The 27,615-nt window shown below is 48.2% G+C and overlaps 1 protein-coding gene across 2 annotated transcripts in view; it reads right to left on the bottom strand.

Annotated features, from left to right (window-relative positions):
• Positions 1–9,217, bottom strand: part of trim44 (tripartite motif containing 44) — a 33,871-nt gene extending 24,654 nt beyond the window's left edge. The window contains exons 1-3 of one of the 2 annotated variants that reach the window (XM_084673341.1): positions 8,736–9,217; positions 7,060–7,712; positions 5,444–5,521 (exon numbers count right to left, since the gene is read on the bottom strand). In XM_084673341.1, coding sequence (XP_084529467.1) covers positions 5,444–5,521; positions 7,060–7,707 — 726 coding nt within the window. In that variant the 5' untranslated portion in view covers positions 7,708–7,712; positions 8,736–9,217. The remainder of the gene's footprint in view (positions 1–5,443; positions 5,522–7,059; positions 7,713–8,735) is intronic. The other variant, XM_084673340.1, reaches the window with a different exon arrangement.
• Between the last annotated feature and the right edge of the window lie 18,398 nt (positions 9,218–27,615).

Here is a 27,615-nt window from a genome sequence, read left to right as displayed (position 1 = left end):
CTTTCGGGCCTGTACAGCCCATTGAATTCAAACAGGGAGGCAGAAAGAGAGAGAGAAGAGAGGGAAGGAGAGAGAGTTAAGAGAGAGAGAGGAGCTGGAGATACGGCGTATGCAGGAGTTCAAAATGTTAAAGCGGATGACGGATGACGGACTGACGGATGTCAGGGCTTATTACTGGCACGGCAGATGAACATGGCGGAGCTGCCCCATGCAAGGCGTGAAGGACTTCAATACCGAGCTAAAACAGAGAGCGGAGAGGAGGAGGATGAATGTGAATGGAAGACAAAGGAAAGTAAAAATGAAAAAAAAAAAACCCAGCCGAAGGTTAGCGAGACGGAAGGAGAGGCCGTAGGCCGACACATAAATGAGAGGTGGAGACATAAGGAGAAAGAGAGAGGGAGGAAGTAGAAAAAGGCTCGACTCTCCGTTTTGTTTTTCCTTTCCTTCCACGGCCTGTTTATGAGAGCGTCATTCTGACGAGTCTGCCGCCCTGCTCTGTGTCGTGTCATCGTCTGGCACACACAGTCTCCCCTCCGGAGTCCGACGCCTCGGCCTGGCCCCTCGTCTGCACACGGAGACCTCAGAGAGGCTCTCCACCGCGGCGAGCCATCTGTTTCGCTTTCAGGGCAATTGAACGGCTTGCCGGGGTTTCTCTTTTAATGCGTTTCCCAGCTCCCCCACGAGGCGCTCTTTAGCTACGACTCATTAGAACGCGCTTCGTCGACGGGCGCGCCACCCGCCCCTCTTCGCGCGCGCGCCGAATCGCCTATGACACGCGTGACGTCGTGGCAACAGACTCCCCCCGAGGGTCCTTCCTCCAATCCCGCCCCCCTCCCCCCCCCCGGGCCCACCAAAGTTGTGCCCTCATTCACCCCCACCTCACTGGATCCTCCTCTCGCTTCCTCTATCTCCTGCTTTACCTCATCCACCTCCTTCGGACGCTTCCCTTTGCTGTCCTCCCTTCCTCTCCTCCCTCGATCCGCTCATGTCGCCCATGTGTTCCTTCCACCGCTTTCCTTTCATCTCTCAAACTCCCCCTTCCACTGCCCTGTTCGGTATCTCTTCTCTCCAGTGACGGAAGCATCAAAAGTCAGAACAGCCAAGGCCCGCAGGGGCTAAAGTCTTTTCACAGACTCCTGGACATGTAGTCTGATTCTTTACATTGCATCACATCGCATCATCAAATCAAAAGGAAGAAGTAACACTTTTAAATGTAATGTTTCCTGCAGGCATTTCGATTCAAAGGAAACAAGTCCCCGCTCATGCTGCTATTCACTAACACATTGGTCTGAACAGCAATCAGTCATGAATGTACAAACAGCCACTGACTGCCAGGCAGGAGGGAGGAGGGACAACAGGACAGGTGACAGCCATGATAAGTTAGTGGCCTACAACTGTAGGTCACTATTTGAAACCCTGACACATTCACTACCCTCTCCATCTCCTGCATGAGCCCCCTGTCCTTCACTGTGGAGGCCCCGGGACCTGTGCACCACATTGGGGCCACACTCTCTTCTCATTCCCCTTCCGTCTCTGGAGCTATGCCCTGTGCCCTTGGACCTGGGTCTGTGGGAAGGAGATCCAGATAGTGAGTGAAGAAGCAGCCAGGCGTGTTAATCTTCTGTTAGACCTCTGACTGGAGCCACTGGGGAGAGACTGGGGCAGGGCTCAACAAGGCCAGGGACGCCGTGAGCGAGAGAGAGAGAGAGAGAGAGAGAGAGAGAGAGAGAGAGAGAGAGAGAGAGAGAGAGAGAGAGAGAGGGAAAAAAGGGAGAAGGAAGTGATGGAGAGAAAGGAAGAGAGAAGGATAGAGTTGGAGAGAGAGAGAGAGAGAGAGAGAGAGAGAGAGAGAGAGAGAGAGAGAGAGAGAGAGAGAGAGAGAGAGAGAGAGAGAGAGAGAGAAAAGACAGAATGGAGGGGAGAGTGAGTGGAGACTAGGGTGAAGTGCCCTGAACTGCTGAGGAAACGACTGCAGGGAAAGGTTGTTTGGCTGTTATGCCTGAAAAGGGAAAAGATTATGATTAGGCTAAATATAGCAAATGTATCAGACATAGCGTCTAATTCCAGTGTTTATTACATAAGTGCTAATGTCCGGACATTAAAACTGAATTAAGGCTCAACAGGGGATTCCTTTGAGCTTGGCTGCCGGCTGACATGGTGTTAGCAATTAGTTCTTATAAAAGAAGCCAACTTACAGCCAAATAAGACAAAACCCCTTGGACACAAATAGATACAACCAAATAGCTCATGCCACATTGCATTAGCTCAAACTGGAGACACTGTTAACTTCCAGAGGATTCCCATAAACAGCTCTGAGAGCCTGAACTTGTAATTCTAACTTCTTGTGAAAGACCTCCATGCCCAAACAAGGCTAGCTGCCTCCATCCAGTCAGTCAAAGGCTTTGTGTAATGTTTTTACAAGGCCTAAAAAGCAATAATGGGACATTAAAAGAAATGGCAGTTTCTGCCTCCTCCTGCCCTGGGCAACAGTGGTCCTGGTCCAAATGAACACTTTTCCATTGAGACTCACAGCCTACTTTGCACATACTCTTGTTTACCAGTTACATCTATAACCAGCAATCAACCATTGCAAATAAGCCACTAACTCACCGCTGAATGTGTATGACTTCCACTTTCTTGTTCATGTTCCTGCTCTGGGAATAATACAACGAGCGCTTGAGAAAGCCAGAGAGAGGGAGATGGAGAGAGAGGGAGGGGGGGAGGAGAGAGAGAAAGAGATTCTGGTTTTCTAGCATGGGTTTCAACGTTCAAGCCTTTCACTGGCTGGTAAAGGCTGTCAGCCTAGGAAGCTGCTGGGTAATGATACATAAGGTAATTAAATTAAAATGCTGTGAAAGGATGGAGGGAGCGGGTGAGCGAGACGGGAAGAAGGAGAAATAAGCCCAGTCGTGTCGTCTTTTCAACCATTCCGGGCTCACCCTGCCCTCTCAGTGGCAGCTTTAACGTGCCTGCTGCTCGTGGCGGTTTTATGAAGCAGGGAAAATGGATGGAGCGAGCGTGCGTTCGCGCGTGTGAGCGTGTGTCTTTGATTGAGTGGATGTGGGTGTACAGTGTGTGTGTGTGTGTGTGTGTGTGTGTGTGTGTGTAAGAGTGCATGCCTATGTGTGCGAGCGAGCGTCGACAATCACAAGAGTGAGCCTGAGCGAGCCCGCGTGTGTGTGTGTGTGGTGTGTGCGTATTTTTGTTGAAACATTCTCCCGCGCCGCACCTGACATCAGCCCTCTATGAAGCCAGCAGACCCAAAGGCAGACTGCCACCAACCACATTGGATGGAGCCAATTAAATACGAGGGGCAGGTAAATCTGCTGACTACCTTTCCATCCGGATCTGAGGCAGACTCTGCCCGTCACTGTTACCATCTCCAGCCAGTGAAGGGACGGAAGGACGGAGCAAGAGACAGATAGGAACGATAGATGGCATCGAGTACAGAATGAGAGCTAGAGAGACCCCCCCCCCCCCCAATGTAGTCCTTACCCTCTGGTTGGTCATGCATATGCATGGGCTTCAAGCCCCCACCCTGTTTCTGGAACTTTATTTCTCCCCCCTCAGAAAGAATGAGGAGATATGAGCTTGGAGAGATCAGATGTAAATCCCGACACCTGAGGCCGAGTACATAATTAAGCAGGCGGGATTTCATCAGTAAACACGAGCTCGGGTTGAAACCTTTTTATCCTCCCATACTGAATACAATACGTGTGCGCACACGAGCACACATACACACACACACACACACTTTCTCCTCTTCCCTCCTGAACTCCCTCAAGGCCGAGCTTGAGTTTCAACTCTTTAGACTTTCCCTTTACGTGCGCACACGCGCACTGCTGCCTTGCCAGCAGCGACCTGCGTAGCAGCTACCGGTCATGCATAATAAGATCTGCTGACATTTGAGAGTGCGGTGAGGACACACTGACAAATCCACATAATGGTTTCTGACACGTCGCTCTGCGACCAGACAGGAAAGTGGTTTCTCCGCACGCGCCGCTCTGGTGGGGAAAGAGAGGCAAAGGGTCCGGAAGGGCTGGAGGGCGGCACTGATATTTCACTATGATAATGTGCCTGGGTCGAGCCGGGGCGAGCCTGCCAATAGGAGTATTACCTTTAACAGGGCGTTCACATTAACCTTCTACGCTACAACGCTACGACACGGGTTTCCTCTCACAGGGTCCACTGCCGAAAACACTTAAACCTGCCCAGACGGCTCACTGTGGCTCACAGCTCAACACCTTCAGAAGAGATGGACTCGTGGTGATGAGTGGAGGAGATGAGTGGAGGAGATGAGGTGAGGAGATGAGTGCAGGGAGAAGTGGAGCCAACCAGCGGAGGGCAGGCCAGAAGGACCAGAGGAGACGAGAAGAGGTGAGGCGAGGGGGCGAAAAGTGGATAATGGTCAAATAAGTCCAGGCGGAGAGGAGTGAAGGAGACGATGAGAGAACGAGAGGCAACTGGATGGGAGAGAGGAGAGGGGGAACCGAGAGGATGAGGGGAATGGCAGGACAGACCTGGCAGGGGAAGCAAAGGCGGATGGTTAAAAGCTGCTCAGCTCTGACCCTGCTCAGCCCTGACCCTGCTCAGCTCTGAGCCTGGTCCTCACTACTGACCTTTCCTTCTGTTCCAGCCAGATCTAGAGGGCATCACTGCTTGTGCTGTGCCTGGAATTAAAACTGTCCTCTAAAACTAGTCTCTTCAAAGAGAAATACATTGGCTCGCGCATTTTGTGTCCAATTTGACAACTGTAATAAATTGCCCACTTTATTTGAGTCGCATTCTGAGTTGCATTCTGTTTACTGTTGTTATTTTCGGTCTCGAAGATGACATCATACACCTACGTAAGGCTTTTCACCCATGGAGCAATGCGGAACAAACACAGAATGTAACTAAAAAATGTAAAATAAATGAAAGGAAGAATGAATGACTGGATGAATGAGTGTACTGATTGGAAAATTGGCCCCTGTCTGTGTACTCCCTGTTGTGTTTATGACATAATCTCCTACTAATCCCCTCTTTATCTCACTCTGGGATGATGCATGTTGACTGCTGAAGAGCTTTACACAGTTCCACCCAGGGAATCAGGAAGTGTGCTGTCTGGTTCAGCGCAGATTGGAATATTGTATATCAACGGCTCAGAGGCCAGGGTCGGGGTCACAATAAGACCAGGTCATACACTTCCACATACGAAGAATTAAAATATGACTGATTGTCTTGTTTAGACAATTAGCCTTTGTGTACTTTGCTGAGGTAAATTGCTCATGGACACCGACATGGTGCCCATTTTGGTTAACTGAATGCTTTACGCAAGATAGCAACATTTGCTAAGTTTGTCTTCAAAATGGAATCATGTCTACATCGCTGGGTGTCATTTTTGGTTCCATTGAGACAGGGTTCCAGAGGGACTGTGGAACTCTGGGTCAGTGGGAGAGCTCACCTCTGGGTTGGTCCACTTCGTCTTGATCTTGTCCGCCATCTTCTGAGTGCAGCCCAGCAGGTCGTATCCCTCCCGGCTCTGCAAGACAAACAAACCCCCAGTCGGGCAGTTAGCGCCATAACGTCCATAACAGCCGGCATGAAATCTGCCTTTGAACATTTCAGATGTGTCACAAACACAAAGTGGATCGATGGATCGATGGAACACTTGTAGTTGTAGTTATTTGATTTTTTCGGCTTCAGCGTCCGATGCTTCCCATGTCACACCTCGCCATCTCGCACCCCAGCTCTGTTAACGATGCTGACAAATGTGGAATCGATAGATGGCGGCGGATGCTTGGCGAGTGTAGGATCCTTTTACTCCAGTGTCCCTCCGCAGCTGTCTGAATGGCACAGCGTGGCTGTGCGGGCGATGGTGTAGCCTGGGGCAGCCCTGCTGAAACCTCAATTCTGTTTCACTCAGGCACAGCAGTTAAGCCATATTGCACCAGCAGACAGAATGGACCAGCTAGATAGCTATAGCCACACCACGACATCACCTCTTAGCTACCACCAGGGATGGATTCGGACTCTACTGCACACTTGTGAAATCAGTGAGCTATAACCTTGGCACCTTGATCTGTGATTCGTCCAGTATAGGAATACTCAAATAATCTGTTAACAAGCTGATGAGTCCATAAGAAAGAGGCCAGGTCCTATCCTCCTGACCTCTCAGTTAAGGATGGCTTCTCACTAAAGGGAACAAACAAAAGAAAGGCAACACATTTATGAGAACTCTGATGAGGTTCTGAGACTAAATGAATTCATCAAATGCATGTGTACGTCGCATTGGGTAAAAGCATCTGCTACATGAATGAACTGGAACTGTAAATCAACAACTCTCTTGTCGCCGCCCAGATGTGCATTCATTACTTTTGACATTTTCTTCACTTAGCGGATGCTTTCAGCCAAAGTGAAGTACAAATTGTACAGTAAAGTACATCTCAGCGACGGTGTCCGTCCTAGCCTCGCCACTGGGCTCAGCATCCAGAGGGTGACTCAGAGGACACAAAAGAGGGAAGCGCAAATCCAATCTGGATGTGGTGGCTGGGATGCCGTCACCGATACGGAGCTTGAGGGACACTGGAATATGGTCGTCGTGTTTCCGTACAGTTTCCGTTCCTATCATCACAGGGTTGGATCATGGGGGGGGTGGGACTTGCCGTCATGTCGAATTATGTGTAAAACGTGTGCCGAGGAAAGAGTTGACTGTACATGTGCCTGTCCTGAGGTTATTGGTGTACTACTGGCATGGATAGGCTCTGTTCATATTAAGCTGTACAGTGTGTGTTAAGATGGGTATTAACAGCAGAGGGCATTACTCATACTCTCAACACACACACACACACAGTGCACATACACACACTTGGTTATGCATTTGCCTCATTCTGTAAATTGCATGTAAGAGAGAGCTTCCCCTTCCCTCAAGGGCATAGAGCAAAGTGTGAAAGTAATTTCCCATGCCCGTGGTCATGAAAGCTCAACGCCCAATGGGAAAGCCTCTCGCTGGAAGCTGCCCGGCAACCCAACATGCTAGGCGAGTGGAAGGATGAGGGATGTTATCCCCGTGCGACTAACCTTCTGCCACGCGTAGGCCTCGTGCAGGGTGATGATCTCGTGCTCGCGGTGCTGCCCCTGCACGGCGCACACCACGCAGATGACCTTCTCGTCGGGCTTGCAGTAGAGAGAGCCCTCCTGCCCGTGCTCCTTGCAGCGCAGCCTCTCCACCGTCACCGTGTCCCTCCTCCCCGGCTCCGGAGCTGCCTCCCCGCCCCCGCCGGCCTCCCCCACTCCCCCGTCTGCCTCGGCGCGCCCCGCCTCCTCCCCGGGGTCCCCCTCCCTGGCCCTGGCAACCTGAACGGACCCGATCTCCTCGACGCTGGCCTCGATGCTTGAGAGGGTTTCCTTCATTTGTTCCTGGAGTCCCAATCTCACCCCTGCCACTTCCCCTGCCTCTGGCCCCGCCCCTTCCCCAGGGTCTCTGTCCCGTCCAGGTCTCTGAGTGAGCGCCCTCTCCTGGCCGTATGGCGACAGAAGGTGGCGCGTGCTGACGGCGTGTTTGACGGCGTGGGTGGGGCAGAAGGCAAAGCCACAGGCGTGGCACACCTGGGTGGCGGGCTGGGCCTCGTCAGGCTCGCAAGCGTCACATGACCCGTCCATCTGAGGAAGGTCCTCCTCTTCCTGTTGTTCCATAGCACCTCTCCAGGGCTGCTCCCGATTGGTCATCCTCACTTGGGGGAGATCAAAAAAATGAGGCTGGAGCAGATGAATAAACCATGAAGAGATGCAGAGAGGAACTAAGAAGCTGTGAGGAGCAGGTACACAAAGAGCAGCGGGAAGCAGAGAGAAGCAGAGGAGCAGAGAAGAGTAGAAAGGTTGCAGGAAAGAACACAGGACAGTGTATTTATAGTCTTGGCCATGGGAATATACTCATACTGACTTAAGCGGGTAGGTTGTTGTGTACTAAAGGTTACAGTCAGCTCATCTTATCACATGCAGTAGGGAATATTATCACTCTCACCAAGTCTCTTTCAGTCTGCCTAATTCCCCCGACATTTTCAAAACACACGTAATTCTCCCTCTCTCTCTCTCTCTCTCTCTCTCTCTCTCTCTCTCTCTCTCTGTCTCTCTCTCTCCTTTGTGTGCACCTTCTCCAATGTTGTAGACACATACACACAAAGATACACGGACAGACTTGCATTAAACTGCTGAGTGAACATCCTCAGCTTGACCCGAAAGCATTTACACACACGCACACACACACAAACACTTTTTGTCTTAAAGCTCCACCTCCCTGTGTCCAGCGTCAGGCCTTTGACCTTTAAACGCTTCATTTGTTTTTTTATCTTTCGTTCCTCTCCCTCCCTCTTTCAGTTCACTCAACGGGAGAGAAGTCTGAGAAAATGGACAACTCGCTTTGCCAGCCTGACACACAAACCCTCTCCCCTCCATATATCTGCCACCCTTTCCCCCCTCCACTCTCACTCTCACTCTCACTCTCTCTCTCTCTCTCTCTCTCTCTCTCTCTCTCTCTCTCTCTCTCACTCTCTCTCCTTCTCTTTCTACCTGGTCCCATTGGACCTCCCTCTCTGTGCTGTGCTCATGTGTTTTCTCCCCTTCTTTCCCAAGACACAAACAACTACCAGAACACAGGGCCTCACTGCACATAAAACTTCACCTATTCCCCTCTCTGCTGTCGTCGTTTCTCTGACTCACATGCACACACACAAACGCAGCCACTCAGTGCGTCTTACCCGTGCACTGCTTGTGCTTCTCTCCAGTGTTCTCGCTGTTTTGTTTATGAGTCAGGCTCCCCTCTATTGTTCCTCTTCTCCCTTCTCCCTCTGATTATCTTTCTGTGCGGGGCTACTAGTTGTCTGAGAGTGGAGCTAGGCAGTTGACTGCTAGTTAGCACTACCCTAGCATAGCGGCTGAAATTATGCTCCACTTTGACTTGAGCGGCTAAGCTAACAACTTACGTCGGGCTCCATTCACTTCCTTGTTGATACCAGCTTCTGCCTGTGGGTGTATTTTTCACTTCCTGCTTATACGACGAGAGCGAGAGACATGCAGAGGGAGAGAGAGAGAACAAAAACATGCGGAGGAGGAAGAAAGTGAGAAAAACAGGCTTGACAACCACAACAAAGACCGAGGGTGCAGTCCACAAGAGCTAACACAGACAATGTAGCAAGATTAGTAGGCTTGAGAGAGATCGAGGACACACTTCTGTTCTCTGTAAAGGGAGCTAAGAGGCTATTGAGTTGAGGTCCACACTGTAGTTTGTCAGATGAGTGTTGTTTCTCTATGGCAAAACATTAAATGAATTTAATACCTAGCTGAAACACGAGCGGCCTTCAGTTCAAGTAGATGAGGGTGGATGAGCTCTTTTTGGCAAATGACAGATTGACTAATCCTGTCTACAAAATAAAGTTGTTTTACTCAAACAAGAGACAGCACAGCATTGGCAGATAGGCAATTGGTAAAGACAGCAGCGAAAATCACCACTGAAGGGAAAACTATAAAAAGACAGCAATGTTGCTTGGTACAAGGGGCATTGCCAGACCCTATTTAATGGTTTGAGTTTGAGTTTCAGCTGTTTATTTTATTAGTTAATGCATTCATTTTGAACCTGTAGGCCTATATTGAGTAGGCGTGTGCCCCTGTACAGCTTTATGTCTAGCAATGCATCTGCTTGGTAGGCCTACTACTGTGGAAGTGGCCACACTACCAACACTTTAAGCACGATCAACTCATGCTAATACACATTTGATTTTTACTGTTGTACCACAAGGGATCAATTAGGGGGTTTGGTGGAAGAATGCTTTTGGCCACCTGAAACCTAGTCAGACAGGCCCCTCCTAAACAGTTAAATCTTGTCTACACACTTCACAGAGCATTCAGTGATGTTATTCAATTCATGTAAAATTGGTCAAATCGAATTGTATTAGGTGTGTTCACAATTTATTTTGTGTTGTGTGACTCTGGCCTTTAGCAGGTTAATTGATTTGGGTTTATAGAATAAACATGAGAAAAGGAGAGAAAAAACAATACACTACACATTACAATACAAAGTGTAGCAATACACATTACAAAAGAGAAATGCTAAAATAAACTAGTTTTAGTTCTTCTTAGAGAAAGTTATGGATACTATAAGCAATTCCATAGTTCAAGTAATCACAATATTCTATAGTCGAAAATAAAATATGTTGCTCTGAACATAAATGAGAGGCAGGTGTTGGTTAACAAGCTGGTCAGAAAATATTGACTCAAAGCCTTAGCTTGACCACTGGTATTGACGTGAAAAGTAACTTGTGTCCAGGCCAGGGCAGACAGAGTGTCAAACAACAACAACAACTCAGAAGAAAGAACCGTCCTGGGAGGAGAGCAACATGTCTTCTTTCATCCAGGTCAGCACGTGGGTGCTCTTTTCCACAGCTCTCCACTTCTGTCTACCTGTCTGGTCACTACGGTGAATCATAAAGCAAAATCAATATGATATCTTGGGTGTCAGTCTCAGGACCGCTGCTGCTGCTGCTGTTCATCTGAGTCCGTGAAATGAGAGAGAGACAGAGAAAGAAAGAGAGAGAGAGAACGGCTTGCAGGTGAGATCCAAGATAAATGACTGTGAGGAAGTGAATAGATGAGAGAGAAAGAGATAGTGATGATGTTGGAAGAAAGGGAGGGTGACCGGCAGGCAGAAACTGAACGAGTGAATAAAAGAGAGAAGAAGAGAAAAGGAAAGTGGGGAGGGAATGAGATTGGTAGGGGAGGGCTGGGCTGGGAGGCAGGTAGATAGCAAGGGAGAGAGGGTGGGAAGGAAGGAGATAGGAAACAATCTGAATATCACTAGTCCCGACACCGAAGGCAGTACAGCATTCTATATCGGGAATAATACCCACCAAACGCATTAGAATTCTGACAACATGACTGTTCCCTTGTGGTTTTAAGTGTTACATCCAAGTGATTCAATGAAACATGCATTGCTCAAACAGTCCATGTGCTCAGAGATAGAAATACTAAGTACTGTCTTTACTTAAAGATCTCATTCTATCTCTTTTATCCGTTCCATTTACCTCTCTCTTCCTCTATCTCCGATGTATCTTTCCACATACATCTCACCCTCCCTCCTTCCCTCCACTCCAATCCCTCCCATCTAAAGGCAGACCATAGAAACACATTAAGCCTGGCTAAGAGTGCTCCCGTATGAATATAAAATACCTCCCACACACCACATCCATTCATCCCACACAAAGGGCCATGCAGTCAGCTGGGGGGGCTGATGAAAAAGGTTGGCAAATGGTATACTTTACTCAGTTTGTATTTTCTGTATTTGTGTATGTTTTTTAGTAGAGTTGAATGGGTGTGCATGCAAAACGTTTGTGTGAGTTAGTATGGATGCCAGTACATGTGATGATTTGATTTTATGGATATTATTAAGCAACATCAATCCATCTCTATATGCTACATGTAGTAATTTAGTATATACTGCTGAATGATTCTAATCCAGTTTCAGAAGCACTTTCCTGTCCATGCCACCATTCCCTGGAATCCCCCCAGGATCGATATCTGGCCTTGCTGCACGCATGCCTTCCCTCAGTAAGCTGTTGGATCCATCATGCAGTGGGAGAGAGCCAGCGTGTCAGGTAGTATAAACCGGGCTGGCGCTGGACCTTATTACCCCCAGCAGATGGGGAAGGAAGGAGTCAGTCGGAATTGGTATGAGGGATGCTAACACTCGCAGGGGAAAGCTTAGAAATGTGCAATGAAAAATATGTACGCACACAGGGAAAAATGACATTGTGTTTATATAACGGATCCAGTGGAAATGACCCATATAAATAATGATCAGACAGAAATTCAAATGAAAGCAGACTGATGGTGTGATCATTCAGCAGAATGTGCCGGGTCCATCCTCTGTCAGCGTTTGGCTGAGAAGACCCATGTCCCCAGTGTTGTCAGACCCCGCCACTCAGCCAGCTGTCTAAGGGGCACATTCTGAAACGATTCCATCACCATCGTCTTTCCCTGCTTCCACTATCAAAGCCCCCCCGTCATATCAATCAGCTGACTGGTCAAAGTCAAACAACTGTTCCCCCGGCCTCGGCATGGAGCTGCGGCACGGCTGAGAACACAAACAAACTCATTTGTCCTGGGAGACGGGTGTTTGATGTTCCCTCGGTGAGGAGGGAGTACTCATGTCGGTGCAGCCTCCTTGCTCTTCCTTTCCAGCTCGGGCTGCAGGTTCTCCAGTCACACAGACACGCAGACAGAACAAAAACTATGACTAAAGGCAGGCAGGCAGGCAGGCAGGCAGACAGGCAGGCAGTTTGAGACACAGACAGACACACAGGCACACAGACAGGGCAGAAAAAAGTTTTCGTACACCTCTGCCCTCTGTCAGATTGTTGTAGAACACTCCTCCCAGTTCCTGCCGTCTCGTTTTGTCTGATCAGCAACCGCCGTCCTTATCAGCCCCCTGCACACCGGCAGTCCCCACGGTAACCGTCTTCCGTCCTGGTGTGAGGGCAGCCGTGTGCATCTGCCGGTGTCAGGTGGGACTCCCAGCCAGAGCTAGCTCTCTGCTGCAGCACTGGGCTGGCACAGCTCAGCAATGTTGACAGGCTAACAACCAGCTGAAACAGCCCAGTCACCGAGTTGTACTGAACACCAATTCATCTGCCTCGTTGGACTTCTGTCTCAATCCGCTTTTTCTTTTATGCCGCAATTGCTTCTCTCTTGATTTCTTTTAATATTGACCGGATCAAATTACAAATATAGAATAATATTCTAAAGATCCGCTTAGATGATTACACAACAAGGTACTGTATGTTCTTTGACAGTCAAGGAATGCTCCTGGAGTGGCTGCCATGTTTCATGTTCCAGCCTCTTAGCTGTGCCATGATACTGTGGCTGTAAGACTGTATCTCCAACCCTGCTTTTATCTAGCCCAGATCAGCCAGACGACCGAGCAGCCTGTCTCCTCTGCTCGGAAAAGAAGTCTGGAAAAGTCCGAACCCAAACACAATAGGAGATTTGTCTGGTACTGTCAGGCCTTGGCATGTAGTTAGACACTGGAGGGGCCTGTTTCGCCTCTATCTGTGATTCATCTCTGGCAAACAAGCCTGCGCCCGTTCCTAAGTGGCGCTCGGCTACACTTTAGAGGATCAGCCACTTCGCAGCTGCAAAGACGCCGTGCCGTATCGGCGATCCGGGAGACAGCGTGTGATCACAGAGCTGGCTGCTCCCAAGATGATGGTGTAACCGAGGGCAAGTGTGGACAGAGGATAAGGATCTAGGAGGGGAGTCAACGTGAGTAAGGGTGGAGGCACGCGTGTGCAACCCCCCTCAAATACACTCCCACACATCCACACACACACACACACACACACACACTCACACACACACACGTACACACAGACACAGAAAGAGACACAAGCAGACCCATGCCCAAGCACATCTCTCCCTCCGTCTCCCTCCCCCTCTATCTCTTTCTGTTTTCTGTCGGTGCATGCTTGGAGAGGGCACGTCCGGGCACTATGAAGAAATGGTTCTTCACTGTCACATGCTCTGACACAGCTGTGGCCCTGACAGCTATGACAGTGAAGCTGAGGACACAGAGCAGTTCTTTGGCTCCACTTCACAATGAGAGGCAATGTCTCCTCCGGGGGCCCCTCTGTGCTGGCCCCTGACTGTGGGCGAAGGGCCCACAGTGGTCCTCTGTGTGCCCTGCCTTCCAGCACCCTGGCACTATCCTGGCACTACCTTGGCACTGTGCTGGACCATGGAGCCCGTGGAAGTCTCTGGATCAACACAGCCTCTGAACCAGACCGTGCCAAGTCCAGTGCCTGCCACGCATTGCCTGGTCTGGCTGACAGGTATTGAGTATGTGTGTGCGTGTGTGGAAAATGATGTGCGAGTGGGTGAAAAGACAGAGAGGGAGAGGGAGAGTGTGTTTGTTTGCGCCTGTGCATGTGTGAGAGGGAAATAATAGAGAAAGGAGAGGACAGGGGGAGGGGGGAAGGGGTTGGAGGGGGCAGAAGGAGAACACAAGAGAGTCGAGAGGTTATCCGGAAGGTGAACCAGCCCCAGCACGGTTTGGAGGCTGTGACCTGCAAAATGGCTTGGAAAGCTTTTGACCTCTGACTGTTGAGTGATGTAAGCTTTCAGGCCGAGTGTTCAATCTGTCCTCTTCCCTTCAGACCTGCAAATCTCATTTGAAATATTCCAAGTGGAAACCCATTGAGAAAACCCAAGTATTTCGGGTCTTTTGGAAAGCAGCCCCTTGACTCAAGCTATAGTTAACCTTCCCACCCTTCCACATTCTGCTTGACTCTGTACGGCCTGCTCTCATTCCCAAGGTGCTGGCAGCAGTCACCTTCACTCCCAGCCTGGGCTGTGAGAAGGGGATGAGGGTGGGGTTGGGTTTGGTCCAATTGTTCAGGTAATTACATATTTGAACGTGAATGAGATTTTTACAAAGACATCTCTGCCACAGGGCAAACAAAATGCAGGAAAAGCCTTTGTGTGTGGGTATGTTGATGTGATTGAGGGAGAGAGAAAGAGAGAGCGAAAGAAAGAGAGAGAGTAAGAGTGAGAGAGAGAGAGAGAGAGAGAGAGAGAGAGAGAGATGGGGGGAAGGAACACAGAGAAAAGAAAGGAAAGAGAAAATGAAAGTGTGAGTGAAAGGAGGCAGATTGTATTTCGTCTCCCCGGAAAGCAGAACACTGCCTTCATGCGAACAAAAGGATGAAAAGGATGACCTGCCTCTATTCTTCCTCGGTTTCAGCTTGACTGACATACAGTCCTCCCTCCTTCACCCTCTCTCTCCCTCCTCCTCCTTCCATCTCCCTCCCTCCCTTCTTCTCCCTGTGTCAGTGTCCAATATAAACTCCTAAAACAATTATTGAACTGCCAGAGGGGGAGAGTGCCGACTCAGCAAACTGAGAAAGCAGACTACCTGTCACTGGCAGAGGGGAGAGAGGGGTGAATCCAAGGAAAAGAGGGAGGATGGAGGAAAGGAGAGAGGGGTAAAGACATTTGAAGGAGGGAATATTGAAGGAAGGACAATGGTATGAAAACATGAAAAGGAGGAAGGATGGAGGGATGGAGGGAAGCAGAAAGGAAGAATCATCACAAAAAAATGTAGATTTAATGGAAGTTAAGCAGCTTATTGATTTGGCTGACTTTGCAGCTATGTGTGTGTGTGTGTTTGTATGTGTGCTTATGTGTGCTATATCCAGCTGTGCATATGACGCCTTTGAAAGAAGACAAACCATTTGGGACAAAAGCAGATTATGAGATTAAATTATGGTAAGAAATATAAATTCATGAGTAACTGAATTCTGACAGTGCGCAAAATGGGTCAGAAATCATTCCCTAGTGTGTCTGTGTTTGAATGAGTGTGTGTGTTTGTATTTGTGCGTGTTGTTGTGTACGTGTGTCTTAGTGTGTGTGTGAGTGTGTGTGAGTGTGTGTGTGTGTGTGTTTGTGTGTGAAGGTCTCAAATCTGTGTCCCGTCTGCTCTGTGATTGTGCATCATTTTCCAGGGCAATGCTGACTTTTAATGACTTCACCAAGATCTGGGAGGATGGGCCAACACAGCCGATCCAACTCTAGTGCATTCTGGGAAGTCACTTCCTGTCCCTGGTCTGCCTACAGTGTTGTGAGTCTGTGTTTATACAAGTTCACTAACATGACGGGTGAAGGAGCAGCACCGTTTCACCACATATGCAATGTACCACGCTGTGTATGAAGTTACTACCATCCTGTAGATTACCGTAACACACTCTACATTTGCACAAATAATTAGGTGTGTTGTTTGCTGGGCATGCAGTGAGTGTGTGTCTGCATTATTTTAAAATGCCGATATTTCTGTTGAGATACATGTGTTTGCGTGGGTGTGTGCGTGGGTGTGTGTTTGTGCAATGCACATCATTAGCAGGAGTCAACACCTAGCATATGGCAGCAGGTGTGTGGCAGTGTGGCAGAATGAGTGAGAGGAGGTGATGAGAGAGAAAAAGAGAGAAAGAGAGAGACATAAAGAAAAACAGAGTGTGATGGAGAGCGAGAAGGAAAGAGAACCAGAGTGAGGGTGAGAGAAGAGAGAGAGAGAGAGAGAGAGAGAGAGAGAGAGAGAGAGAGAGAGAGAGAGAGAGAGAGAGAGAGAGAGAGAGAGAGAGAGAGAGAGAGAGAGAGAGAGAGAGAGAGAGAGAGAGAGAGAGAGAGAGAGAGAGAGAGAGAGAGAGAGAGAGAGTTTGGAGGCTCCTCACACTGCACTCCTCACACAGCAGATGTCACATTCTGTCTGGCAGTGATCTGTGGGCCTGCTCTATTAATACCCTCTGTCTGTCACTTTCAGAGCTAGCCCGCACACGCATACACACACCCTTCACACACACACACACACACTTTACCCATACACACAAATCACAAAAACACACATGCAAAGCACACACACACAAACACAAACTCACTTACACACATACAGTACTTTAACCATACACACAAATCACACAAACACATGCATGTACAGTGCACCCACTTACATGCACACACACACACACACACACACACACACACACAGAGAGCCAGACTCAGCTCCTGAACAGAGAGAGGAGTGGAGAGCACTCTCTCACTGCAGAGGATTCCGATCTGTCGCTCCAAACAGTATAAACACACAGAACTTGATGATCATTTTTAGCATGCTAGTGGTGAGGATAAACCACAACCAGTGTGGTCTACTAATGTTGAATCCATACTGTTAAACACACACACATATATATATATATATATATATAGGATTGGTGTAGCTGTAGGGTAGAACATTTGACTGCAGACCAAAATATCACTGGTTCAAATCTCCCTCTATGTCGCTTTGGCATCTGCAAAATGAATGCTTTGTGTGATGTTGATATTCAGCTTGCTCTGAAAATCTGTCTTATACAAGTGTCATATTCTACTCTGTGCAAACCCGTGGTTTGAATCCTTGTTCCGTACAACGTCCTTGTGCTTTGTTTTTCCAGCAAGCGTACTGCTGGTGACCTTGACTGTTTGGTGTCCTGATGAAATTATCTTGTAAGCTGGAAGAGAGAAAGGGAGGACAGTTAGCGCCTGTAGCCTTGTGGTTTAATAGGTTATTTCTTTGTGCATACATATACACACAAAGTCTGAAATGAAGGAGCTTTCTGCATGTATAAAGTATCCATAAAAATCATGACATAACCACTGTCAATAGATAAAATACTGAGAGACACGTGCAATAGTTTAATTTCCATGACAATTGTTATTGCGAGTGAGTAGACTTTAGTATAACCAGGGAGAGGTTTCCACTGGCTGAACAACACGAACTTGGTCTTATTTGGCAGTCTGGGCAGTTTCTCTGAGAGAGAGGCGAGTGAACAAACACAGACCTGAAAAAAGCATGGGGAAAGAATAATGACTTGTGGAACTTCTCCCTATCTGCGTTCTCTCTCTCTCTCTCTCTATCTCTCTCTCTCTCTCTCTCTCTCTCTCTCTCTCTCTCTCTCTCTGTCTCTCTCTCTCTCTCTCTCTCTCCCTTTCTCTCTTTCTCTCTCTCTCTCTCTCTGTCTCTGACATCTCTCTCTCTTTCTGCTTTCACTCTCCCTCTTTCTCTCACTTGTCTCCTCTATCTCTCTCTGCCGTCTCTCTCTGCCTTCTCTCTCTCTCTTGCCATTTTCTCTCTCTCTGCCTTCTCTCTCTTCATTCTCTCTCTCTCGCCATCTTTCTCTCTCTCTGCCTTCTCTCTCTTCATTCTCTCTCTCTCGCCATCTTTCTCTCTCTCTGCCTTCTCTCTCCGTCACTCTTTCTCTCCACCATCTTACGTCAGACTTTCCTTCTACTTTGTTCAACAACAACTAGAATAGGGAATTCAGTAGTGGTGTTGTCTCCTTTTCTACAAGTAAGAGCAGAGAGGGCAAATTTGTATGGTAAAAAATTCCCTCATTTGCTACCAGAGACATGAACACGTACATTCAAGTCAACACTGAGCTTCTTCTCTGTTGGGGTCTGTGGGGGAGTGAGTGTGTGTGTGTGTGTGTGTATGTGTGTGTGTGTTTGTGTGGGAGGGAGGGAGTGAGTGAGGGAGAATGTATAATAGTCTGAACATGAAGGTGCTTTTATTTAACCACCAACACCCCGTAGAGCAAGGGATTGTGGGGGATTTTGTCTCCTCGCTATGTGCATGTTGTCGTCTGTGTTGATGCTGTGTCTTGTTCCCTGCGTGTGGCCCTCCGCTGCATGTTAAACTGCCTTTGTTTGTAATCAATCAGCCCAAATGTTACAGGAGCACAACAGGGTTCATTACACATTCTGCTAGGAGAAATGACACCAGTCTCCACATCTATCATCTTCACACGCCACAAACCCCTGCAATCCAACACCCACTGCTGAGGAACAAGGACACGTACAATGGCTGTCTATGTCCTATAATGTTCCCGGCAAAGTCACGCCAACCGATTCAGATAACATAGGAACAAGAGGCAGGTGTCTGGGAGCTGTCCTGATAGAAGACCCCCAGGGTAGGATAGTCTGTGAAATGTCACCTCCTCGGTCCATGTTATAGGAACGTCTAAATTACATTGTGTGCGGGTGATGTGTGTGTGTGCCTTTGTCAGTGTGTGCGCGTGTGTGTGGCGTGTCTGTGTGTGCTCCGTGCTTCAGACACTCATATGGCCGCTGGGTCTGGAGCTTTCCTGCAGTGTGGTGCAACACCTTATCTGACTGGACACGCTAAAGGGAGGTCTACAGTGACCAGGGAGAGGAATGGTATGTGTGAAAACACTCTGTTCCAGGCACCGACTAAGACTTGACAGAGGGGGGAAAGAGAGAAAGCGAGAGAGAGAGAGAGAGAGAGAGAGAGAGAGAGAGAGAGAGAGAGAGAGAGAGAGAGAGAGAGAGAGATTGAGGGAAGAGGGAGAGCTGGTATGAGAGAAAGCACTACCAAAACAACAAAAGGTTGGTTCTCTTTGAAGTAGCCCCAATTGGCTCCCCATTCTCTCCCCCCCCCCCTCCCCCCTCTCCGGGTCCGTCAGCAAGCCGTAAATCGGCGCGCTCATCTGTCAGGACGTCTCTGTAGTCCAGGAATGCGTCCTCGGGGCTCTGAAGCCTGCTGAGTTATGGGAGCACCTGGAGAAGGGAGAGGGAAGAGGGGGAGAGGGAGGGAGGGAGGGCTCAGGTTCACCCCCTCATGCTAACACCCAAACAGGGCCATGCGATGACACGACTGCAGACTGATAGATCGGTTTCGATGGGCTCCTTATCCTGGTACCGGAGATGGGCTTTTGAACTCCAGCACGGCTGACGAACTGTAGCGTGTGCCCTGCCGTGACATCACAGGCAGAGCTGAGGGGAGGGGCCGTGTGATTGACAGGTAGGGGGGGCGTGTTTAACTGGAGGAGGGTTATAAAAACAGACATGGGTGAGGTTGCGCCCTTTCCTGGCTCGGTCGTCTCTGCACAGCAGGGCCACATTCCTGAAACACACACGCTCCAGAGCCATCCATCTGCCTGCCCCAGACACACTGGGCAGATGCGTGCGTATGTGCAGAGAGTGTGAGAGATAGGTGTGTGTGTGTCACTCTGTATGTGTGTGTGAGTGTGTTTGTGTGGACTCTTCAACTCTGAACAGGGATGTCATGGACCACTCTGCCAGTTACTGTGTGGACTTGATTGTAAATCCTTAGATGAACATATAAATCATCTTTATTGCAGTATTTGTCCTTGCGGGAGACGTCTGCTTTCCTTCTCAATGTCTCCCTGTGCCTAAGTCTGTGCCATTCCACTATCTGATTAGAGAATATAAGTCCAGTCCCGAAAACAATTGATTCCTGTAGCTATTATCCAGGACACATATCCACAACCCCCAAATGTCCTATAACATAGTCTCTTTTCAGAGAATAGATGAAACAATTTGAAAATCGAAGAATACAAGAATTAGATATAAGAATTCAATTAAATGAAATGAAAATGTGTGGGGGTGAATCCCAGACTGAGTGTGGGTGAGATACACGCAGAGAAGAAATATAGATGTGGGAATGCTTAGACAGATTGCAGTTCTGTTTCACTGGCATTGATTTTGCTGGAGATGTCTTTGTGACCAGCCTGCATGATTAGTCCCTCCAAATCAATGACTGCAGCCAAGATCTCACTGGCAATATTTACACAGGCCAAATGAGCAAGGAGAATTATAATGAGGAGAAAGAGAGGGAGAGAGTGGGAGAGAGAGAGAGAGCGAGGGACAGAGAGCAAGAGAGGAAAATAAAGAGACAGAAAGAGAAAAGGTCGCAAAGCAAGATAGAGAAAAAGAGAGATGAAAAGACAGAGACAGAGACAGAGAGAGAGAGGGACAAGGGGAGAGAGAGAGAGAGCGAAAGAGAGAGCGAAAGAGAGAGCAAAAGAGAGAGCGAAAGAGAGAGCGAAAGAGAGAGCGAAAGAAAAGAGATAGGAACAAAAAGACAAAGAAAGATAATTGAGGCCCCGTGCAATGAACTCAGGAACTATATCCATCTGAAGAGCACCACTTGGAAATCTCTTAGTGATAATTACTGACTGAATGTACTAAACAAACCCGACACTGCTTTCTCAATCTTGTCTGTGACTCCATGCTTACATTGGCAAAGACTGGATGATGACAATCCTACCACAAACTTTGACAAAGTGGTCTTTATAGTCAGTCTAAATAGAACGTTTTCACACTAGTCTGTTGTCAGGAACACACAGGGCGGCATCCAAAGGTCTTCTCCAATCTCCCCTTTCCTCTACCTCTCCTCCTTCCTCTTCCTTTACACAACTCTTCCACCATGATAACTAGGGTTCTGGGGTGAGAAGCAGAGAGGAGTCACCGTTTTGTGGTAGGTCAGGTTGCAGCAGGTCCAGGTGTAGAAGACTTTGGGACACGGTATACTTGAAAACAACTTAACAGCTACAGTAAATGTCACACTGGTGACACGGTTTGAATTGCAGGTTCTGATCCTTGGGCTACAGTCACACCAGTCAAGAGACAGAGGATATTGAAAAATAGGCTTTAATAAATCCAACCTGATCAAATGTACATTAGTAAAAACGTAGTGTCTTTCTGTCCTTTAAAAACCTAGGAGGGGTGTCTCTCATAGTGGTTCTTTGGCATATGCCAACTCTATTAGTCGCCGCTGCCCGTTCTGTATAATACCGCTCCGTTCTGCCGTAGCCTACCTCTTGCGATGCGTGGAGCGAGCCCCTGCTTGAGACTATGATCAACAGACTTGCTACTTTGTTGCGCACAGTGATGAGTTCCTATTATGGAGAGATGTGGGTACTTCCCCTTTAGGCGTCAGCAGTCAAGCCGGAGAGATCCTTGATTCTAGACGCAGTGGGTTCGTCGGACAGCCGAGCCGTGGTTGTGACCCAGGAGTCTAGCTGCGCGGAACGGAATCCAGCATGGTCGCCTCCTCCTGGGCCTAGTTGCAGGCAAGAGAATCGGGCTGGTCCCTTCGTCCGATCGATAAACGCGTTCTTTTCGAATGGAGCTCTTCTCCTTCCATTCAGTCCCCGCTCCTTGCCCCTGCTGTTGGCGTAATGGGCTGCGTCACTGTCAGCTGGGGAGTTTGCTGCCCCCATCCTTGTTGTCTCCAAACACTGCACTGCACATATCATAGTAATACAAACGGCACACAAACGATACCATGCAATAGTCACAGCAACCAATATGAGATCACCACAACGTAAATAACCACAGCATACAAAAAACATCTCAAATCATAATCAAACCCAACTAATGTTTTACAGAAATAGCAGACAAACATAGGCTGGCCAACTGGCATCTGTGCCATAAACAACAAACCCCAAACACATTGCTCTGTAAGAGGAGCAGTCGCACATGCTCTTCTCAAAATGGAATGTCATGAAGAACATTGATGTCTGCAAAGATTTCTACTTTGCTAAGGCTCTTCTGTCCTTATCTCTTTTAGGATGACATGTCCAGGCTTGTCTGGAGACAGGGATACTTGAGGCTCAACAGTAATACCCTGCTAAGGTTTTCCTTGGTGATGTGATCCTTCCACATCCTTCCTCAAAAGAGAAAGACAAAATCTGGATGCGTACCAGATGCCTATCCTCTTCAAATACTACGCTGCATGTCTACCTACTAGCCTGCCTGTCTATCTGCCTGCCTACCGTTCTGACTTCCTTTATGATTCTCCACCTTCCTTGATACCTGTTTGACTGCCAATCTGGTCTTCTTCCTGCCTGCATATCTATCCTCCCTGCTCACCTACCAGCCTGCTCTAGTGCCTGTATCGGTCTGATATTGTGCCGGCTGGATGAGTCGCAGGCCTGTCCGTCCGTTTTCCCCGTTTCATCGTCCAATGTCTGTCCTGTTCTCTCTGCGTAGCTGACAGTGTGAGTGCGAGACCTGCCACACAAAGCTGCTGCTGTACTCTCCATGTTACACTGTGCCATTACAGGCATAGGCCAGCCAGAGCATTTGTAGGGTACGACAGCCTAGTATAGCACAAAGCCCAATTTACATAGAAATGACCGAATTACCAAGCACAGGCAAAGCGAATGATGCTATCACTCAAAGTGACTGCAGAAAAGTAACCACAAACATGCAGACGATAGGCCACGGCCGAGAGCTAATGCTTCTAGTCAGAGAGGCGATGCGCAGCTCTGAAGGAAGGGAAAGTGCTGATTCAGGGATGTGGTGGGGCCAATTTTTTTCTTTTTCGTTCAGGTGCCAACATTGCCGTTGTCTGTCTGTGTTATTGATCCTGCAAGGGCCTTTGAAGGTGAGAGGACAATGCTCAACACAGTTCGGACACACAGGAAGCCATTGAGCCTCCACTGACAGGGTCAGATAGCCCGAGGGTTTACAGCACGAACAGTTGTTATTCACATCCCATCCACCTGAGTATTCAAAAGCTGAGTTACCTAACTGGCAATTCACCACTTTTTTATGAATCTGAAGTGCCTCAGATTTGAGTGTTGGCCTGGACTAAGTGGCACTGCAGCTGCAATTGTGTTTCCATATTTAGAAAAGGTCACCACCTCCACCGTGTTATGCAAACCTAACCATATGTCCACCCAGTTCACTCAGAACAGCCTCTTCCCTGCCCTCGCTCTGCACGCAAATCATAAACCAACACTGCAAAGCATTAGCATAGAAATATCTTCATTAAGACCTCAGCCAGCTCTCGTTCCAGGTAGGCATGAATCAGACTCATTCAGGTGCCAAATGATAGATGATCTCTCTCTGAATGCGATCAGTTATTCTTTCCAGCCAAAAGACAGAAGAAGAGGGAAAAAAGCTGTCATTTCCATAAGCATACTAATTCTAATTTACATAGAAATGAACCATGATGCAAATGAGTGTAAGTCAGTGTGCTTGAAGCAGGTGTCCCCTGGGCTGAACCCAGGCCCCGACAGCCTCCACTAGGAAGATTACACACATCCATCAGGCATGCCAATCAAGAAGGACTGACTGTCTTATACATTGACGAGGGAAGGGGAGAAAATGAAGGGAAAGAGAGCTATAAAGAGAAAGAGACAGAGATAAAAAATACAGACAGTGAGATGGAGAGAGAGAGAGAGAGAGAGAGAGAGAGAGAGAGAGAGAGAGAGAGAGAGAGAGAGAGAGAGAGAGAGAGAGAGAGAGAGAGAGAGAGAAGAGGCAGAGAGAGAGACAGAGGGATGGACAGAAAGAGCAGACAGACAGAGAGACCAAGAGAAAGAGACTCCTTAAGTGCTTCTTTCCCACAGAGCCCTGACAAAGATAGTTGCGAGGGCTAAAGTCACAGCTGACTGGCTCTGGGTGGAGATAAACAGGGCAGGCTGTTCAAACAGGGAAGCTTGTGTAATGGCATCACTTGCAAATGTTACATTCATGTGTGCCCCTTCTTTCTCACTGTTTTCTCACTCACGCATTTTTATCATGTTTTTTCTTGTATGGTTATCTCTAGCACTCTCTGTTTTTCTAATAGATGAGTAGTCTGAAATTAGGTCAGCTGTAATACAAAACTTGTGAAGATTGTTTTTGGGATGGAGAGAAGATGAAGAAACAGAAAGAGAAATAGGTAATGGCATTGTGAAACGAGTGACTGGCTCTCTCTGAGTGTCAATGTTTTTCAGTACCTACCATCTACAATATAGGCTATTAATAATGTAACAACAATGTCATGAATCTGTAAATGAAGGTTATAATCTGCCCCAAGCTTAGTTTTTTTTTTCTGTTTTGACATTTCTCGTGAAACCACTGACAGCTGAAGTACTGAATTACACTAGACTTGATCATAACACTCATGAACCCTGGCTGCATGTATATGGCTGAAGGGACATTGCATCACAACTATGCTGAAATCAGATTCAGGTTACCGACACACGGCATTCCGTGACTAGCACAAACACAGTCTGCTAACCCGTACTGTATAGCAACAGGCAAACAGAAACATAAACAGTGTTTAAATACACTGTTCATGGAGCGAGGGTTAGAGATAAAGCTAGTCTCAACAGAGTGGAAAAAAACGTTTATTTTATATGGAGAGATGCCATCTGTATGTAAAATCTAGACGTGGTAGATTGAGTGTCTAGCTGGGCACTAAGGGGGAGAGGAGCAGGCCGTAGAAATTGGCTGAACAGGATGAGACAGGATGTCATCTGTTTCCTAACCTAGCAGCACAGAAGCCTAGAGAGGATGGCCAACCGATTGAGTTGTTGGAGTGTTCCCTGGTGTGCAATCTTGTCTGACAGAACCCTGTGAAAAGTCTTTCTCCCACTCCAGGATACAAGCATCCTAGATGTGTGCACGGCCACCGAACCTTAGGGAAATCTGGTGCGCAGCGGTAGAGACCTCTTTATAGATTTACACATTATAACATTTGCCTGCTTAGGCGGCAGGCAGGCTCATACACTTAGGAGCAGAATAACATGCAAACCATCTGCCTATCTTTCACCTACCTCCTTTTCTTGCACGGCAAAACCGCATCTATCGCACAAGCAGTCCCACAAACACTTTCTCCGAATACAAATGCACTTGCAGCCAAAGGTAGAACCACCCACTGGAGACTGCGGGAACTTGGACAGCATGCGCTCTCTGTCCTCATGAAATGAAAAAGTGGAAATTGATCTTCAGCATCTCCAAATCCCACCCGCACCTACGCACAACACTTAGTGTTTTTAGGCAGGGAGCCACTTATAACAGCGCTGTTCTCTTGGTACCTTGGGTTCGACTTGCCGAGGAATACATTTTTGTGGAGCTCACTGTCGAATGCCTCAACAGCCTCCCAGGAACATGTCTGTCCTCTGGTCTGTGTCGGCCTGCGTGACCGGATCCCTCGCCATCTGCACGGCAAACACCAAAGCCTGGCAGCCAGTGACCCTCTCTCTAAAAGAGGTCACACGGACAACTAGACTGGCACACCACTAGCACTACTCCTGACACAGGCCCATTAGCCCTGTTCCCCAGGCCTCCACGTCTTCCGCCCACCAGCCCCCTCGCTGATCCGCTCCCCCGACCCCCCCTCACCATGGCCTGTGTCCCAGTCAGGCGTGACAGAGGGACTCCCCCCCTAGTGTGTGCAGGACGCCTTCCTTAATGAAATCACCCGCTCCTGAACAGGAAGTTCACTGCACAGCACAGCAACTGAGGAATGCCAGTTATGCCCGTCCGCCAGCCCACTGTCACATGCCATGCTGGGAGACAGCCAGGCCTAGTCAGTCAGTCATTCAGGCAAAGCTGTACCAATGTTGCTATTTTGTTGTATTTTGGTGGATGTTATTTGTACAGTGTAAACACACAACTGTTATTTGTTTTAAAAGATTTGGTTTTTTTGTTTTTCTTCTGAATACATTTAAATGTTTGAAACTCATTTAAAAACTCATTTCATGTTGAAAACATAATAATCTGTAAAATAAATGTTTTATGTGCTTGATAAGTTGCTTTGTTTGCTTTCACAGTTCAGAAAACTCAATGTCTTTGCTTTTCAAAGCTCAGCAATATTTAAGGACAAATAAAAACTTTGTATAAATAATCATTGGAATGTGTTTCCCTCAATGAGGCTAAACAAATAAGTGAAAACCTCCGGAAGCAGATGAGCCAGTGTACACAGCTGTCTACCCCGGTCCCTGGAATCTGCTGTCCCAAAATGTGTGTGCGCGTGTGTGAAGAACAAGAAAAAAAGAAAGAAAAATATCCATCATGGCCTCCACAGGAATGCCTGCTATGTGTCAGTCTCTAGAGAGGGGCAGAATGAGAGGATCAGTATACCTGACGGCTGTGAGCTGAGACATGCAGTGGGTTGCCGACTTCCTGTTTGACTGGCTACCTGTGTAACTGCCTACTTGTCTGCCTGTTTTATTGCTTGCTTGTTTGACTGACAGGTCCGCCTGACTATCTGGGTGACTACCTGCCTAACTGCCTGCCTGCTAGTCTGCCTGACTACTGACACTGATAACAAACAGAGCAGAAACAGGCTCTAGCTGAGGCCCTATGATTGGGTGTCGAAGTCACACATTCAGATGGATAGGATGAAAAATCTCTGGCCTATAGCACTAGCCAATGAAAAGTTGCAGTAATGAGGCCATGTCACTTTGGGGGACTCATGGGGCCTGGGGCTTAGGGTGGACCGGAGTGTAGAGGAGGGGTTAAGTTCTGTGAGGCTTGTGGCAAGGGACAAAAACCAGATGGGAACACATGTGAATAGTTAGGAACAGTTCCAGGGCTTTGATACTAACCGCCAACGTGATTAGGAATGACAAGAACCCTTGTAAAAAATACAGAGTGGTCTTTCTGGTGCAACAAAAAGACATAAAACAACTAATTAAAAAAATTATAACTTTCATTTGCAATTTTGCCAACAACTGCTGACAGATGTGTGGCCAGGAATGATGGATGTGGGGGGGAAATGGAAGTAAGAAGGGGAGAGAGGGGAGGGGTGCGTGTCTGGTTTGAAACATTCAGACCTCGGCTTTGCATTGTTTTTAATCCCCAGTGTCTGAGACCAGTCGTAAATCTCCTGGAGGACTCGGCATCGACATGCGCGCCTTACAGCTAGACACCCAGCTGCAAACACAGCCCCCCCCCCCCCCCCATCTACCCCTTCCTAACCCCCACACTCCCTCCAGCGCCCTCCCAGCTACCCCACCTCTTGTTAAAGCGACATTCCCCCCCCACTCCACCGCCGTCTCGGTGCTTATTGATCCCCTTCGTCCCTATTATGGTTCGAGGCAGACAGCTAGCACATGCCTCAAGCTCCACCTGTTCAAATCCCAGCTGCGTCTTTGCCGTTAATCGCTCCCTAATAGGGAGGAACACAGATCGATAGCAGGGACACGCAAAGAGTACGCCAAGGGGCTCTGTTCCTCCAGCCGTCAGGATAAACCACTTCATAGAGCCTAAACCCCTCTCGGTGTTCGAGTGAGGCCTCTCTCCTCTCCCTCCTCCTCCTTCTTCTTCCCCACCAACCTCTATGAGACAACAGTCAAGACTAATGGAGGGGCCTGAAGCGAGCCATGCCTTACCCCAGCGCAGGTGTAAGACAAACCAGATGAGATGAGGGATCGAGGGGAGGCCTGGAAACCATTAGAACTTCAAACGTTTATCATTGACATCCCACGCTGCGTATAGCCCGAGGTTGGGCGCAGGAGA

This window comes from Hypomesus nipponensis, chromosome 14 (assembly GCF_054491055.1).
Source record: "Hypomesus nipponensis isolate SF chromosome 14, ASM5449105v1, whole genome shotgun sequence".
Lineage (NCBI taxonomy): Eukaryota > Metazoa > Chordata > Actinopteri > Osmeriformes > Osmeridae > Hypomesus > Hypomesus nipponensis.
This window is presented reverse-complemented; position numbering and strand designations above follow the sequence as displayed.